At 44.3% G+C, this 16,204-nt stretch overlaps 1 protein-coding gene across 1 annotated transcript; it reads right to left on the bottom strand.

Moving 5' to 3' along the window:
* Positions 1–3,152: 3,152 nt before the first annotated feature.
* Positions 3,153–14,668, bottom strand: LOC123189085 (protein LAX PANICLE 2). Its single transcript, XM_044601413.1, has 4 exons — positions 13,639–14,668; positions 13,303–13,353; positions 12,989–13,061; positions 3,153–3,993 (listed from the first exon to the last, which is right to left on the bottom strand). Exons 1-4 carry the CDS (start codon positions 14,352–14,354, stop codon positions 3,832–3,834), a joined length of 1,002 nt encoding a protein of 333 aa, XP_044457348.1. The 5' UTR covers positions 14,355–14,668; the 3' UTR covers positions 3,153–3,831.
* Between the last annotated feature and the right edge of the window lie 1,536 nt (positions 14,669–16,204).

Genomic DNA, 16,204 nt, shown 5'->3' with positions numbered 1-16,204 from the left:
TGTGCATTATAACGGCAGAATACAATATTGGGCAACTAAGTTTGGGTCGACTCGCTTGTCCCGGTGGGCTGATGGTGACCGGCTCCCCAAAACCCAATTTTCTTATGAGGCCGAGCTAGAGGACCCATCTCGACCTTGAAATTATGGGCCGGACCAATGTCACAACGGGTAACCTTGGCCCATTCCCATTGTGAATATGAATTGCTTCGAACCACATATTGTGATTGTGTTTATGGTATTCCTTCTTGCCAGTTTAGCTTAACCTGACGCCAACTTTGGCGTTCCTCTTCTACTAATACAATATGACACACGCTTTGGGTCGTGTTTGAGAAAAAGAGCGGCGTCCTAAAGCAAAGCACCGAATACAGACGTAGAATTGAATGATGAAAGGTAGTGAGATATTCCTTTTCTTTCCAACGAAAGGAGTTCTTCCTGATTCCTTCTCCTTTCCTTTCTTTTTTGTCGTGTTTTTTTGGTTTAGAGTATTGTAAGACTTTTCCTCTATCACTCGATCATTTAGAGACTTTTAGTATGCAAAAAAACATGCATGACGAGCTGTCGTTTTAGCTCTCTAGTGACATGTGTGGATTATTGCGTACAGTGTCTCTGCAACAGTATGGGTGTTAATCTGTCAGTGTCTTGATATATGCTATCATGGTTAATGGCCTTGACATCTCCTGTTTCCTTGCACCTGTTCAAAGTTCAGGTGAATTCCAGCTTGGTTTATCTCTGGCCGTGGCCTTTAGTTTTACAAATAAGCAGAAACTTTGTGCTGCAAAACTGGAGTCAACTCTCTGTCAAATCAAGACCATGCTAAAAGTTACACCCTCTGTTTCTACACGTAAGATGTTTTGGCAGATTTTTTTTTACGCGTCTACGGTGGGCTACGCCGGCCTGAACCATATATTACCAAGGCATAACATGTTTTGGCAGATCAAAGTTTGAACTGCCAAAACTAGTACAACACAATCTTCTGTTAGGGAGAAGTTCGATACTATCTGATTTCTTCCTTTGGATTTATAGATGACTATGAAGTTACACCCTAATGTAAGATGTTTTGGCAGTTCAAAGTATGAACTGCCAAAACTAGTGCAACACAATCTTCTGTTAGGGAGAAGTGAAGTGCGACGTGTCGATACTATCTGATTGCTTCCTTTGCATATATAGATGATTATGTTCAAGTGTTTTATCCCATACGCAGCAGCTTGCAATTCAGTTCTTGTTATTTAAGCAGTGTGAAGTTCACTAGTGCGTGCTAGACTGTAAATGGCAATTGCTTTTACATCAAGTGCTTTTGGTTTTCCAGCCTTTAAAGCAAGTAAGCGATGATGAAATGCACACATGATGTTTCCACAATAGAGCTGCTCTTGGGTCTTGACCGTTGCATGGATTCCAAGCAAGCTGCAGTGTGTAGCTAAATCATCGCCTTCTTCAAGTACTAGATGATTTTGACAAGCCGTGGATAATATATAGCATTTGGTTTCTGTTCCTCTTTCTGCATCACCTGAAAGCAGAAGCTTCTAGACAGCCCCAAGTCTTTAATGGCCCTCATGATTTGTTGAGCTTTGTTGAATATGCAGCAATTAAGTCTTAGTTTCCACTTGCAACTAATACAGAAGATGAGGTGGGTGGAACAGTTCGTATCTTGGTTTCCCTTTCCTTTTTCTTTTTGTTTCTTCTCAGTGTTTTTTTCTGATTCCGTCTTAGTTAACATCAATGCAAATACTGTTGGTTGCATGCAGCATGGGAGCTGATGGTCCTTATTATGTCAAGAAATCTATCTGAATTACTACAGGTCACTGCAGAATTCACATTTGTCATGTGCGTTTTTCCAGCGTGTGCGTGTGTGCAAGGAACCTTCCATCAGACAGTGGGCTACTTTTTTTTACACAAGCGCTCATACACACACGCATACACTCACCCCTATGAACACACACACGCACACCCTACTTGATGATTCTCTGGCACAGCTTAATATCCATTTCCCGAACCGAGGAACCAAAACAGTACTACTATATATACGTTGTGAATAGGTGACGACGTCAATCTTAACTGGGATGATGCAACCTTGGCAAGGCCCGCGTGCTTCATTTTCAGAAGCTTCACCGGAACACACCGCCAGGACTAGAAGGCCAAGTGGAGCATGCATGAATTTGCAGCTACACTTGGTTTTCCCATGATTAACATTCTTCTAAGCGCCGCCTGGTTTGCCACCGACGCCACGTTTCTTTCCTCGTCTATTTTGCGCAGTAGGTGCTGTAGCGAGGGAGCACGAGCCACTAGGGAACAGTGCAGAGGTCATATAAGCGAGGAGCAACAACTGCAATGACCTTGTTATCATTATCCCGGTTGAAAGTTGAGGTGCAGGTTCAGGGTTCAGAAATGTGGTTGTTCAGGTGGCTTTGTCAACTGTCAAGCGCCTGCACGCGCGGGCCGGTTTTAAGTTATCGCGCCGAGTTCTTAGTTTAGGGCATCATCTTCTCTTAACTATGTCTATATTTGGTTTTAACTAGAGTAGAGCAGGCATCAGGTCTGTCGACCTGCTGTGAAGCTCACTCAGCTTGTCTTAATCATGTTTACGCCGCCTTGATAGCGTTTACCCTGCAGCTGCACTGATGACCCCCTCCCTTGTCTTTCTCAGTAGCAGTGTGCGTTGTAATGCCTGCTACGTGTGATCTCTGTCGGTTGTTTGGAGCTTCTTGACCTCACCTCATCGTCGCAGCAGCATCATGCTGGTGACGGCGACCCTATACTGGCGTGGTGGTGCCTGACTGGGAAGGGTATTCGGTGACACATTGACGTCTCATGTGGTGTAGCTTTCCGTCTGATTATATTGCCTTAATCCTTGTTGTATTAATCAGCGCCTGCTGTAATTTGTTCTATTACTTGTTGGCCTGCTCCTTGACCGGCCCCGGCCGGAGCCAAAAGCTAGCAATTTGTTTCGTTAGGGTAGCTCAAGGCTTTCTGAATTTGTCTCACTTCAGGCTTCAAAAATTATACATGGTGTGATTTGGGCGTTACTGTCAGCTTTTGCGTTGCAAGGTTGCATCATACGTATATTTTTTAGAAAGTGGAAGACTGCTTTATTCCTGGCATCATGTGAGATGAAATGTCTCTTATTCTCTGCAGGATGAACTTCGTGCACATTTGACTGTCATCAGAACAGAGATAAATAATGCTCGGTAGTACAGTTTTATGGGCTTGATACAATAGGAGGCTCAAGTGAAAGATGTTAGAAACTAAATTAGCTGTGTGGCACAAACCACTGAACAAAAGAAAAGTAAGATCTTCAATGGACAAGTCGCGGACAAACAAAAAAAAATGCCCGGTGTAGTAAGGGCAACATTGGCTGCTTCCAACACGAAGAAAGGAAGCAGGCAGCGGAGAACTAAATGTGACAGCTGGAACCTCAAATTAGTAAATCCGGTGAAGCGAAGGCCACAATGGCTTGGAAGTGCACTCTTGAGTCAAATCCCTTCCTCTCACAGTTTGATTTGATCTAATCATGTCAGGCAGCTTCCAAGCTGTTTTCTCTAGTGATTCGCTGGAGAAAACATAGCCTGTATACAAAAGGGGTGGCCAAGAAAAAAAGCCTCTGGTCTGGTGTGCCGATGAATAACCGCGCCGTTTGTCAGGGGTAAAAAAAAGCTCCATTCCACACCTTCTCTTCTGTGGTTCATCAATAGATAGATCATCAGCAGCCTCCGAGGCCAGGCGGTCAGGAATTGTCGTCCGTCATGCCGCCTGTCGTGCCGTGCCGGAAAATGGTTAAAAGAGGGGGTAGAATCTACATTTTTCTGAGTGACATCAGAAGTGAGGGGGGACTGTCTACTACGGCCTTCTGCCATACTGCAAAACCATAATGTGGTTAGCGGTTGACGTGTCTGGTGCAACCGATGTCGACACGGCGTCTCTCTGGCACCAGATGCTGTCGCGGACATGCTGAAGGGTCATGAACGGGAGGAGCGGTCGCCCTCGGCATGTAATCTCCACCTGCAAACACACACACACATTTTCTTCAGTTTGTCAGCAAAAAAACCTAAACTTGTTCATAGGGCAAGCGAGATGATGATGCACACATGACTCCACACTGATGCACGGATTGGATGCTAGTGAACTGTGACCAAATTAACAAACAGGACACAAAATGGATTACAAGTGAAGCAAAATAGTTTAGCAGGGCATCAGCTACTGTTACTATTTTTAAGGTAAGGCGTCAATTACAGTGAGGTGAGAAGATGGATGAGAAGCATAGCATTGCTTCTGGCGAGAGGAACATAGTGATGTGATGGGGACTTTCTCCTTTGTGCAACCACAAACATGCATTGCAATTCCATGGTTGATGCCCAATAGAAGTACAATGCAGAAAAAGAGCAGGCAGGTCCAAGTGATGCATGCCTGATACTGATGTCGGATTCCCCTGTTAGTTTGTGATGATGGCATTTCATTACCTTCTCCCCCACGGCCACATGTGGGATGAGATGCCCAGCCCAACCAACCAAAGCTAAACTATGCTAAACGTGCTTGCAATTGTAATTGCAATTGCACAGATCTGAGATGCCAAGCTACTGCAATCCTTGAATATCACCTGTCGTGCCCATGAGCGTATACTTTATTTAACTAATCATCACCTCAGGCTCATCAAGTCAATGGGTGGAGGTCCTAGAAGCAAGTGCTCAGCTAAGTAAGACAAAACTTAACACTTACTGAGCCTAATCTACACAGGATGCTGATTGATTGAATGGTTCATCTTCCATCCCCCCCCCCCCCCCCCCCCCCCCCCAAACTGCCCAACAACAAGAGCGTGCAAGTATTCCAGCTTCTCTGACCGTGCTTCTCCACCAAACATGCCATTTCCATGGCATGACAAGGACGTCTGGCCCTACCCTTGATTATGATTTTTAGATGATACCGAGAGCGCCACCGACATTGTTGACAATGACAGCAGATCATGGTACAGAGCGCAAAATGGACCTCGTGATTCAAATTAATTAATAATCACGAACCAAGCTGATAATTCGTCCCAAGGAGGGGCTAAGCAACCCCTTCTCTGCATGTTCCACTGCTCATTTCACATGGCTTAGTGAGCTGATGTAACCCTTATGATGTCACTCTCCTTCAACCAGCGAAAAGATACGCAAGGTTTGCGTATTCGTGAAATAAAAATTGGTCCCAAGGATATTGCTTTTTTGTGGCAGTATGCGGCACAGTGCCTAGATGCATGAATGATGAATGGGGCTCATTTGTGGGCACATGTTTACAGGTTGAAGAAGTCTCACCCTTCAACCCCTCTCCCCATGACAATCCATGTAGCAACCAACGCCCCAGCTCAAGTGAAAATTATAATCTTGCATGGCACACTACGTTTTTTTCGTTAGGTGTCAGTTTCAGTATATAGGACTTTCTAGTGATGTTTGACCTCGCTCATATCTAGCCTTGAGAGTAAGATTTCTATGTTCAGTTCATGGAAAACATCCACCAAACAATTTGAAGCAAATGCAAAATTCCTACGCGTGATGTATTGACTATCTCAAATTCTCAAGTACACAACATGCAAATAAAAAAAAATCAAGTTATTTGTGCTGTATACACATATTACCTAATACATCAGTTGTCCAATGCATGACCTAATACTAAAAAATATACAAGAACTACGTCATATCTACCTCTGGGCAATCCTATGCGCATATGTGACCTCACTGAGAGGGTTAATTTCATTGGTTAAGATACTATAAGCGTATAGTATCTAGTAACATCTAGATATAGAAGTGACACGGAGCATCTAGTTATTTGGCCTTATAGTCAATAAAAATTCAAACGCTAGCTGTTCTCATGCTCATGGGGCAAAAGAGCCAAATACGGTTGTAAATCTAAGTCAAGCTAGATCTTGTAAAATTAAGTGCATAAAAAATGGTACTGGCTAGAATCTTGATCCCTATCTAAGAGGGTGTTCAAATGGCAGCGTTCAGTCTCAAATGGAACTTCGTAAACAACAAGTAGAAATCATTCCTATGTCCTAGCTACAAATCAGTATGAGTTCAGCACTTTAGTGTGGGATATAGTTAACTAATTCTTGATAGAAGCTTATCTTAGCAATCTTATGAGGATTGTAGGATGAATTTTAGATGGTGGGAGAAGTGTGTAAAAGGCGGAGCTGCTGTAGTCATTTTGTATGCTTTGAGATTGATCCTCTTATTTAAACATTTCCAAAGCTTTACTCTTATATTTTTAACAACCAAAATATACTATCCACCCAAAAAATGTACAAGGATATATGAGTTTTTTTTTTCCAATCAAGTCCATTTGATATTCCTAACAATCAAAAACTGCCAGCGAGTCCAAACTAGCAATAGGACAAGAAGTAGTGTGCTAGGTCTCACATGATCATGCAGGCGTGCATTTTTCTACATAGAATGCAACCATCTACCGATCAAAGACAGCAAAGCTAGACAAAGGGTTAATATATATAGAAACCTAATCAAGCACCACACACTAAGAAGAGAACAAAAAGGAAAGAACACCTATTGACAATCTGCGAATCTTTAATCGAATCGATCGTGCATATATGACGCCATTTGACGTGCCCAACACTTTGGCAGCAAGCAGAATTATATAAAGACCAAAGATCAGTAGTACTAATTATTGCAATCCCCGAGGCCATGATCAGCATTATACCCAGTTCATAATAGCTGTCCATGTCGTGCCAATTATATGCATGATCATGCATGCACTACATGGGCACATAGCCTTATTAGCAGTCGTGCAAGAAACCAACGTAGCCATAGTATGTACATCTCTAATTATTTGTCTTGCTTTGGATTGGTGTAGTTTTCTACAGGAGTATGATAAGTTTCCTCTACTAACATACAATATATGTAAACAAAAATCTTGGCACTTATTTGGCTTTCCATCATGTGACCCATGATGTATGTATGTTTGTGCGGCCGGCCAAACGTCCAATGTCCCTAGCTTTGCCCCCAAAGAAGCACAGCTAGCTACATCAATGTGACCCACGAGCGACTACCTCTACCAGTCTAGTAGTAGTAGTACTACTACTCGTCGAGCACTTAGGGACGTCCATATACTACTCACCATATATCGATCTTATACTTACTATACTCTTCTTTTTATGATATATTGCAAGGGAATTGCTGGCTTTGATTGATGTGCCAGGTCCCAACCAACCAGTGGCCCTTGTATATGAGAGCTCACACGTTTTTGTTGGGCTTGGCGGCATGCATAAACCCTTTGCCCTCGCTCGCTGGCTAGCTAGGGAGGGAGGGAATATAATTCTAGCATGGCCACAAACAAGTACCCTCCAACTAACGCTCGAGCCATCGGCATCTAATATAATCATCGTGGGGGTTCGTACGTACTTGATTAGTGGTTAAGTACGCCTCCGGTTTAGCTGCTAATAGTTGGAGGGACGAGGCGTGCGTGCCTGCATGCAATTAATGCTGCACTGCATAGTGATTCAGGTGTGCTTAAACTATTAGATTCTGCTCTTGTTGGTAGGTTTCTCTGCTAAAAAAACCCTCTTAATTAAATTCCCAATGACAATTGACACGTACAATTTCTTCCCGTGCAAATCACCAAAAATCAATTCAACTCAACTTGCACCCCCTCTAGTCTAGCTGGCTAATTAATCAGTCTCTCCAGAACAAAAGGGGGTTAGCATATATGCACATGGTCCCCCGATCCATAAGCATGACAGAAAAAAAGGGAGGAGTGGTGGCAATATGCTCCCTCCAGCCCTCCTATGATTGTCGATTTACACATACTAAAAGCAGCTAATTTATTACTACTAAGTATATATATATATATATGGACATAAAATAGTGGGAAATCAATACTACGTACTATGAGTACTATACTTGGATGCCCTAGTAATAGTATGAAGGTGCAATTCTCCACCGCTCCTTGTTTCGAGGGTCTTCTCCAGAGTGCGTTGCTTCCGCTGCTTTTAACCCCCTAGCTGCTGCTACTACAACGGACGACACGTCCGATCCAAGGAATGCATGCATGAGACGGAATTGCAGAGCTAGTGTTTGCGTCGTAGCAGTACCAGTAGTTAGTGGTCCTTTTGGCTTTTGTCCATCCGTCTATTCCTTCCTCCTGCTTCACTTTCATTGAGATGCCTCACCCTTCACCAACTTGGCATTATTCTCTCTCTACCCCCCCTCACTCTTTCTCTACTTCTCCGGCCGTCTCTCTCTAGTCTCTACTGTGCACGCATTCCTCGCATGGCCCCACTCCCATGCACATTAATTATTTCCCTTTTTTCTTTTCTTTTTCTTCTCGAAACCAATCATGCGAGCATAAAACAGGTGATTTGGTGGGTCTGTTTCATTGGCTAACAAGGTGGGGCCACATGCATGCACGTATGTGTAAAAATATTCCACCACAAAGTGCAAGTGCACCCACTTAATAAGGTTCTTCGATTTGTCATCTAACCACACAACCAAAGCTATATATCTAAGCTATCTTACCTTCCCCTTAGGCTTTGTCTCCCGTGAGAATTTCTAGTTTGGCTTTCACGAGCTAGCTAGGTGCACAGTCCGTTAATACGTGAGGTAAGGTCGACGATGGCATGACGCCAATAAATACTATGAAGAAATCCAAGCCTAGTTTGCTGCATCCGTGCACATGCACAAGGTCGGTTGATGATCTAACAACTTTGCACATGCATGAAGGATACTCGTATATAGCATTCATATTTCTAGCGTATGAAATGAATACCAAGTACTTATGTACCGGCGACATGATCAGATCAAAATTACGACCAAGTGAATTAAATGCAATGTTGGCTCTGAACCACTGACCATCATAGTCTACACGAGACGAGAGACACGATGCATTGGATTTGTTCCCAATCAATCCCCATATATATGTGTTTTATATATCTTTAGTAATTTTTAAGCGAAGGCTATAGATGCCTGTCACATTAAGTGAACGACTAAGATAGCAATTGAGGAAAAGAGCAACAGACTGCTAAAGACAAAGAAGAAAGTACGAGTCGTATGCATATACAAAGTGGTGGAGCCATTTGGTGCATGCATGATGTGCAGTATATAAAGGCATCCATCAACAGATGGAATCTTTTGATTAGCTAAGAGCTGCCACTAAACTCTGATTAATACTACATATTATCCTAGTCGCAGCATGGCCACATTCCATATTCTGTGTAGATTGTTAAATCAAGCACGCATCCCTAGTCATGGGGAACTTTCACTGCTCAAGGCTGACACACGTTTTAACCTGGTAAAACCATCACCCTCTTTTTAGCAAAGAACCTCCTTGATTGACATTAAAGTTTGGATTATAAAGAATTGGCTGGTAGAGACAAAGTTGACCCTGGAAATATTTATTTGAAGGGCATCTTTGCACAAAAGAAAAACGAATTGTTATACATCCATGGCGCCGGTTAAACTAGGCCCATTGTAGGGAGTACGAGACAATTAAAATGAAAAAAGAAATCCTACACCAACTTGCATGTTCAGTTGATCAATCATTCTACTATACTATACATCGTGCGTGCATGCATGCGGATTGACGGGAGCCATGGTGATATACTCCCTCCGTTCCTAAATAATTGTCTTTCTAGCTATCTCAAATGAACTACAACATACGGATGTATGTAGACATGTTTTAGAGTGTAGATTCACTCATTTTGCTCCGTATGTAGTCATTTGTTGAAATCTCTAGAAAGACAATTATTTAGGAACGGAGGGAGTACTTGGTTATTGATTTTGTGATTATAGAGGTCATGGTGATTCAATATTAGCAATTCTTCTAATATCACACTTTAAATGTTCTGATGCTTAAAAATAATTAGTTAAATTTCTGGACCTAGTTTCAGGAATTTACATTAGAAGCGTGAAGTAATTAGGATTTGCCTACGTTTTACATAGTTCTTACATGTGGTGTGCAATCCTTTCAAAGTCCTATGTAACTAATTGAAGGTATATGCTATGAGAAGCGAACTTACTTTTAATGTTTATTTGCAGATCAAGTTTGAACAATTAGAAACCTTATGACATGTGTACTCCGTGAATAAGTGAGTGTAGAAAAGATAGCTCACTTGGTTAGGAGAGTGGATGTTCATTTCCACTAGATGGGTTCAAGTGCCTGGCTTGAACTCAGAAATTGATCAGACTTAATGTTCAAAGAGCACAAAAACATCAATACGTTTAAACTGCTTACCAAAAGAGAAGACAAAAAATATCTTTGCCTTCACTTTGTTCCACCAATAATGTAAGTAACATTTTATTGCATTACATACTATAACTTTTATAAATAAGATAAACTGGAATGTGAAGCTTGCAATCTAAATAAACTAGATAACATCCTGCACACTGCTGTAGAAATTCATAGCAATGAAAGTATAAAAAAAAATTCAAATATACAGAGGGTTTGCATGTGGTGGAAAATTGACATTGAAGGTTAATTATTTTTTGCCGATTTTTTTTATGGTGTGGAGGGCTTGCATGTGTGGAAAGTGGAAATGTTTCATGCACTTGATGATGTGGATGGCTTGCATGCACATTTAAATGGGATACTTAGATATATAGGATATAGGATTTTTTTCGAGAAAAGATATAGGATATTGGTATCAACAACTTGGGCGATCCGATGACCTTAACTAAAAAAATCATAATTAAGTTGTGTATATGATAGATCATGATGAATTTTATTTTTCGTCATTGCCCCGGTTAATGCTAGTTATTTGAGGAATATATTCTCCTCTATAGTACCGGCATGTAGATGTTAACTTACTGATTATACCTAATTATATGCTTCTATGGAGTAGACCCCCATTTATAGTTATGAAAAGGCCCAAGAAGTTATGGTGAATTTTGGAACTAATAAACTATATTGCACTTCGCATATTTCTGGCCGAGTGGTGATTGGTGAGCGCAAATGAAACCCATCATACATATAGTTATACCTTATATGTATATGCAACGCCATTGAAGCAAATATATTGGTGTGGGCGAGACACTATAGCGTGAGGCCTTGCTGTTGTTAGCAGGTCAATTCCCAGAAATATATAAAACGGTATATGATAAACACGTCGATTTATTGGAGTTGAAAGCAAAAGCGGGATCCTGATGCAATTAAGGCTCGTATGTATGTGCACCCTAACACTTCTGCGTACCAAGATCAAAGAATTAGAAAATGAACAAAGTCTACTCTTCAAACAGAAAGGCGCATGCATGCAGACCCAGTACCCCTCCACGTATAAACTTATATTAGTATACGTCTGCACGCATCACCTAAGGTTGTTGCAACAAATATATCATACATTATATATTAGGCACCTTAAAAGTTGGCCATCCTTTCATCATTGAGTACGGCTTACATATTGTTACCTAGATACATATTGTAACCATTAATGTATTTCTTTCTTTTTGTATATATATCCGCAAGAAGATTCCTGCGTGACCGTGTATGCATGCATGCCATTTTGTGCATGAGATTGGTCAATGAAACAGCCAGGCAATGTAGCTAGGTAGGAAAGTAAATGAGTAGATTAACATATGAGAAATGTAGATAAGAAAACCAAAGATTTATTGTAGGGCCGGTCGGTCTGTGCATGGTGAGTATATTGTATTTTTTGTATATGCGTGTAGTCCTGAACAAAAAGGAGCCTATATATCATTGCAGTTACTGAGAACATATGCAGGCTTGCTAGGTAGGCCTATCGAGTGCAAAAGGAAGCAAGATCTCGAGTCATAATGAAAAGGATCCATCACTGTACGTGATGGAGCAGGAAATGGTGTGTGTTTGTGTGTGTGTGCGCGCGCGTTATGTTGTGGTGCACTCTCTCTCTCTCTCACGCACTCTCTCTCTCTCTCTCTCTCTCTCTCTCATGCACAGAGAGCCTCATGCACACACACATACAAACACTCGAAAGCCCTACTTGATGCTTCCATATGGTGAGGTGAGGATGGTGCATAGCTTTCAGTGATGCATGGTAGGTGAAGGAGGCCTTTTCTTTCTCTAGCGCATGCACCATCTATCTCCCTCCCTCCCTCACAATGCTATGGCTTTACACAAGCACAGCCCCACACACAGACGCACACACTGGCTAGCCAGGCCGTAGCAAGAGGTTCTCTCTACATGCATGCATGTAGGAGTACACAGCACACACATATATGCCTACTCATGTGTCCTATATATGAGCATAGCCCTGAAAGCCTCTGTTGCATGCATTGCATGCTAGCCCTTCCTATGCCTCCATTTGAGGCATTGCACTGGGGAGAAAGGGCTTTAGGCAATGATGAGCTCCTTGGCCATATCCTGACCCCTAGGATGCATAGGAAAAGAAAGAACAGAAAGGCTTGTGAGGGCTCTACCTATAGTTAGCTAGCTAGCCAAGGCTCCCTCCCTAAGATATAATTAATAATTAATAAGTACAATATAAAATGAGTATATATATATACATATATACAGCTTTATTGTTTGCATGAACCGACAGAGAGCAAGAAGAAGAAACAAGTAAAGCTCCATCACAAGCCTGATAACTAACCATCTAGACTAGTATCTAACAACCTCTCACTAGTCCCTCTTTGCGTCTCTCTCTCGGATGGAGGAGTTCTTGTCAAGTGGTGAGGGGATGATGTGCCACCCAAGACACACACCCCTCACCTACAATAGGAACAAGCACAAACTGGACCCTTAATGTCACGCTTGATTAAAATTTTATATATTTCATTCAGGAGTGCAAGCATATGTCTAATGTTATTTTCTTTATACCTACACCTCTGTACCGTACACGTACCAGTCTCTTTTCTAGCTCTGATGTTCCTTTCATCACCGATGTTGGAAAAAGCAAAGGGGAAAACAATGCATCTTGGCAGTAATAAAAATAAAGAAAGAAGTTCACCATAACACAAAAGACCGGAGAAGGGGGGAAGAAGAATAAAATGCAAAATGCTAGTAAATAAAACGGATATTAATCGGACTTGTGCTGATATTTAAATACCTCTGATTCGTCTTCCAATCCGAGCTTGTTAGCCAGGTACTTGATCAACAATCTAACTGTCACCCTCCCATCTCTGAAAATTATCAAAATACAAGGAAATCGCATGTTAAATTCTCATATTTTCCACGCCGCAGCAGTAAGCACAAACCACATTACATCCGAAGCATGTTTTTTAGATGAATTAATACATCTCATAGCCTCGCAGATTTGGAGGCGCATAAAGAATATGCAAATGCAGGATGAGAGGCAACTAATCGAAGCAGCAGAATGATTACGATGAAAGAAAAAAAAAAAAGAGGGTTGTAGAGTATTACTTGATTCTTAAGTAGCTTCTTGGAATCTGAGGCAAGAACGGTTCCCTCCCTCTGCACAAATCAAGATGACAAAAATCAAAGTCAATAAAACACCGACAGCTAGTCCTCCTAGCAAAACAACACGAATCGAAGCAAAAAAGGATTAAGAACGTGCAGATGAAGGCGCTGCATTTGCAGGATTTGATCATTCAAGGACGAATTAATCAACTGGCATGCAGCGAGTGAAATATGTAGGATGAGGAGGAGTAAGTAGCGATGAACACATGAAATGCTCGCGTGTACCCATGTAGCTAGTGCAGTCGCAGAGAGTGGTAGGACGTGTATATATGCACTCACTGGTGGGGCGCGGCCTGGAAGACGAACCAGACTCCGGCGGCGGCGGCGGCGGTGGCCGCCGGTGGAGGCAGCACAACCCTGGTCGTGTCGAAGCCGGAGGGGCCCGCGGCCGGCGAGCCAGGGCCGTAGAGCCCGCGGTGTCCGAACGGGAGAAGCAGCTGCGGTTGTTGCGCCGCGTGGCTCCAAGGCGGCAGCCAAGGTGGCCCAGCGCGCGGCACAGACATTTGTAACGACGCCTGCGGAATGCCGGGCATGGCGGGGCGCAGGAAGGCTCCGGGCGGCACGTCCATGCCCGGGAGCGTCTCCTGCCGCGGCCCCGCCGTCCCCGCGCGGTCCGCCGCAAAGAGATCGATGTCGGGCGCTGCGCCACTGGGGCCCGGGGACGCCGGGCCGAGGCCGAGGCGCAACCAGTCCCCTCCCCCGGCGCCGCCGCCTCCGTTGCTGCTGCTGCCGCCACTGCTGCTGCCGCTTGTGCCGGCGGGATGGGGCGGCAACACTACTAGCGCCTCCCCGCGTCGCTCCTCCTGGTGCACTTCCTGCCTCTCCTGCGGCGGCGGCGGCTTTGACGGGTCCTGGTTAATGGGCTCCTGGGCCATGTGGTGGCTCGGCCTCGGCGTCGGCTGTGCCGTCAGAGCGTTGACGCCGGCGGCGACGTCGCGGATGAAAGGCGTGCCATGCGCGTCGCGGAGGAGCTGCAGGTTCCGAGCCGGGACCATCCGGGCTGCCGCCGGTTCATTCCATCCACCCGGCCGGCCCGGCCCGGCCCGGCGCCACCCCCGTCTCTCTCTCTCTCTCTCCGCTCGCTAGAACGTCGGAGAGACCGAGACGCGCGCGCGGCACGCACGACGTCGGCACGCGCGAGGCACGTACCTTTGGCCACAGGAGATCGGAGGAAGAAGATGACGAAGAGAGAGAGAGAGAGTATTAGGTAGGCAGGCACGCAAGGAGAAGTAGCTAGAGGAGGAGCCGTAGCAGCATGGCACGAGGCAGCGGAAAGGAAGAGGGGCGGAGAGAGAGACCTCGGTCGATCGGAGATCAAATAGTTTCAGAAGGGGGTAGAGACAGAGAAAACCCGAGCAAGTCGAGTCGTCCGTGTCCGTCCTAGAGAGAGAAAGGGGCCGCTCCCCTCTCTCTCTGTATATCTTTTTAACTTTTGAGTCCTCGCGGTCGCAGGGACAAAAAGAACAGAAGCTCCAGATATTTAACCGCGGGTTTGCTTAGGCGAATAGCTCAGTCGTCCAGGGGCTCTTTTGGAAGAAACCAAAAGAGCGGTCGTGAGCCGCGGGCCCCGCGCGGCAGTACGTGTGGCGTGGCATGATTTACCCTACAGCGCTAAACGATGTGGTGCGTGACATGCGCCGCCCTGCCTAAAGCTTCCGTGTGGGTTTCTGCGCGGTTGCACTGGCTTCTGCATGTCGAGCCACGGCGGCACGTCCAAAATTAGCCAAAGATTGTGAGCGCTCAAACAAAATGCGCAAATGACCGTCCTTACTAAGAAATCATAATTTCTTTTACAATACTTATTACTTATACTCACTCCGATCCATATTAATTATTGCTGATTTAGTATAATAATACGTTATTTAGCAACTTTGCAGAAACACTTTCCACCTCATTCACGAGCGGCGCCCAAACGCGTATAGGGCTACCCTGCCTCCTGTGGTCGCTGTCGTGAATTTAAGACTGACAGTAGAATAGGGGGTAAGTATGAAGAGGCAAGATCCTAGCTATGAAGGAGTTGTATACGCGAGTTTTACGAGTTCAGGCCCTTCTCGGAGGAAGTAACAACCTTACGTCTCGGTGCCCTGAGGCGGTCGACTGGATTATATATGTGTGTGTGTGAGTTTACAAAAGATGCGAACCCTTGTCCCAGAGGAGGGGGTGGCTTATACAGAGTGCGCCAGGGCCCCAGCTCCCCTTTGTTACACAGGATTCAATGTTCATAAAGGAAAGGCGTTACTGGTAACGTCTACAGTAAAGCGCCATAAATGTTCATAATGCTATGGTTTAAGTCCTGACCGTTGCAGAGTGGAGCGTTCCTCATCTTCTGGTGGTCGAGTGTCTTCAAGGTGGTCGAGTGAGTGCATCTCCACGGTCGAGTGGTTGATGGTTTCTCTTCGACTGTTTCTGATTCTTTGTAGAGATGTCCTTGGGGAGGGTAAGTTGGACAGGTCCATGACCCTACCCTAGGTACATAGCTTTATCATTAGCCCCCGAATGGATCAGGGTTTCAGTGAGGGAGGGGTTGAGAACACTTCCGACCCACTCTTTGTGCCATGAATATGCCTTGTCTGGAACAATGAGTTGAGGTGACGACGTCGACTATTTTCTCAATCGCCTTGGTCCATTCTTGGTTGTTGTCGAGTGAACCTTCATGGTAAAATTCCTAATGATGATGTAGAGGGTGTTTGTCTTCAGTCTGACAGGTTGTTCTGCTCTCCGCGGATCTCGCGCTCTTTGTGCCATGAATATGCCTTGTCTGGAACAATGAGTTGAGGTGACGACGTCGACTATTTTCTCAATCGCCTTGGTCCATTCTTGGTTGTTGTCGAGTGAACCTTCATGG

This window comes from Triticum aestivum, chromosome 2A (assembly GCF_018294505.1).
Source record: "Triticum aestivum cultivar Chinese Spring chromosome 2A, IWGSC CS RefSeq v2.1, whole genome shotgun sequence".
In the NCBI taxonomy this organism is placed as follows: domain Eukaryota; kingdom Viridiplantae; phylum Streptophyta; class Magnoliopsida; order Poales; family Poaceae; genus Triticum; species Triticum aestivum.
Note: the sequence above shows the minus strand (reverse complement) of the source record. Positions and strands in the feature narration are given on the sequence as shown.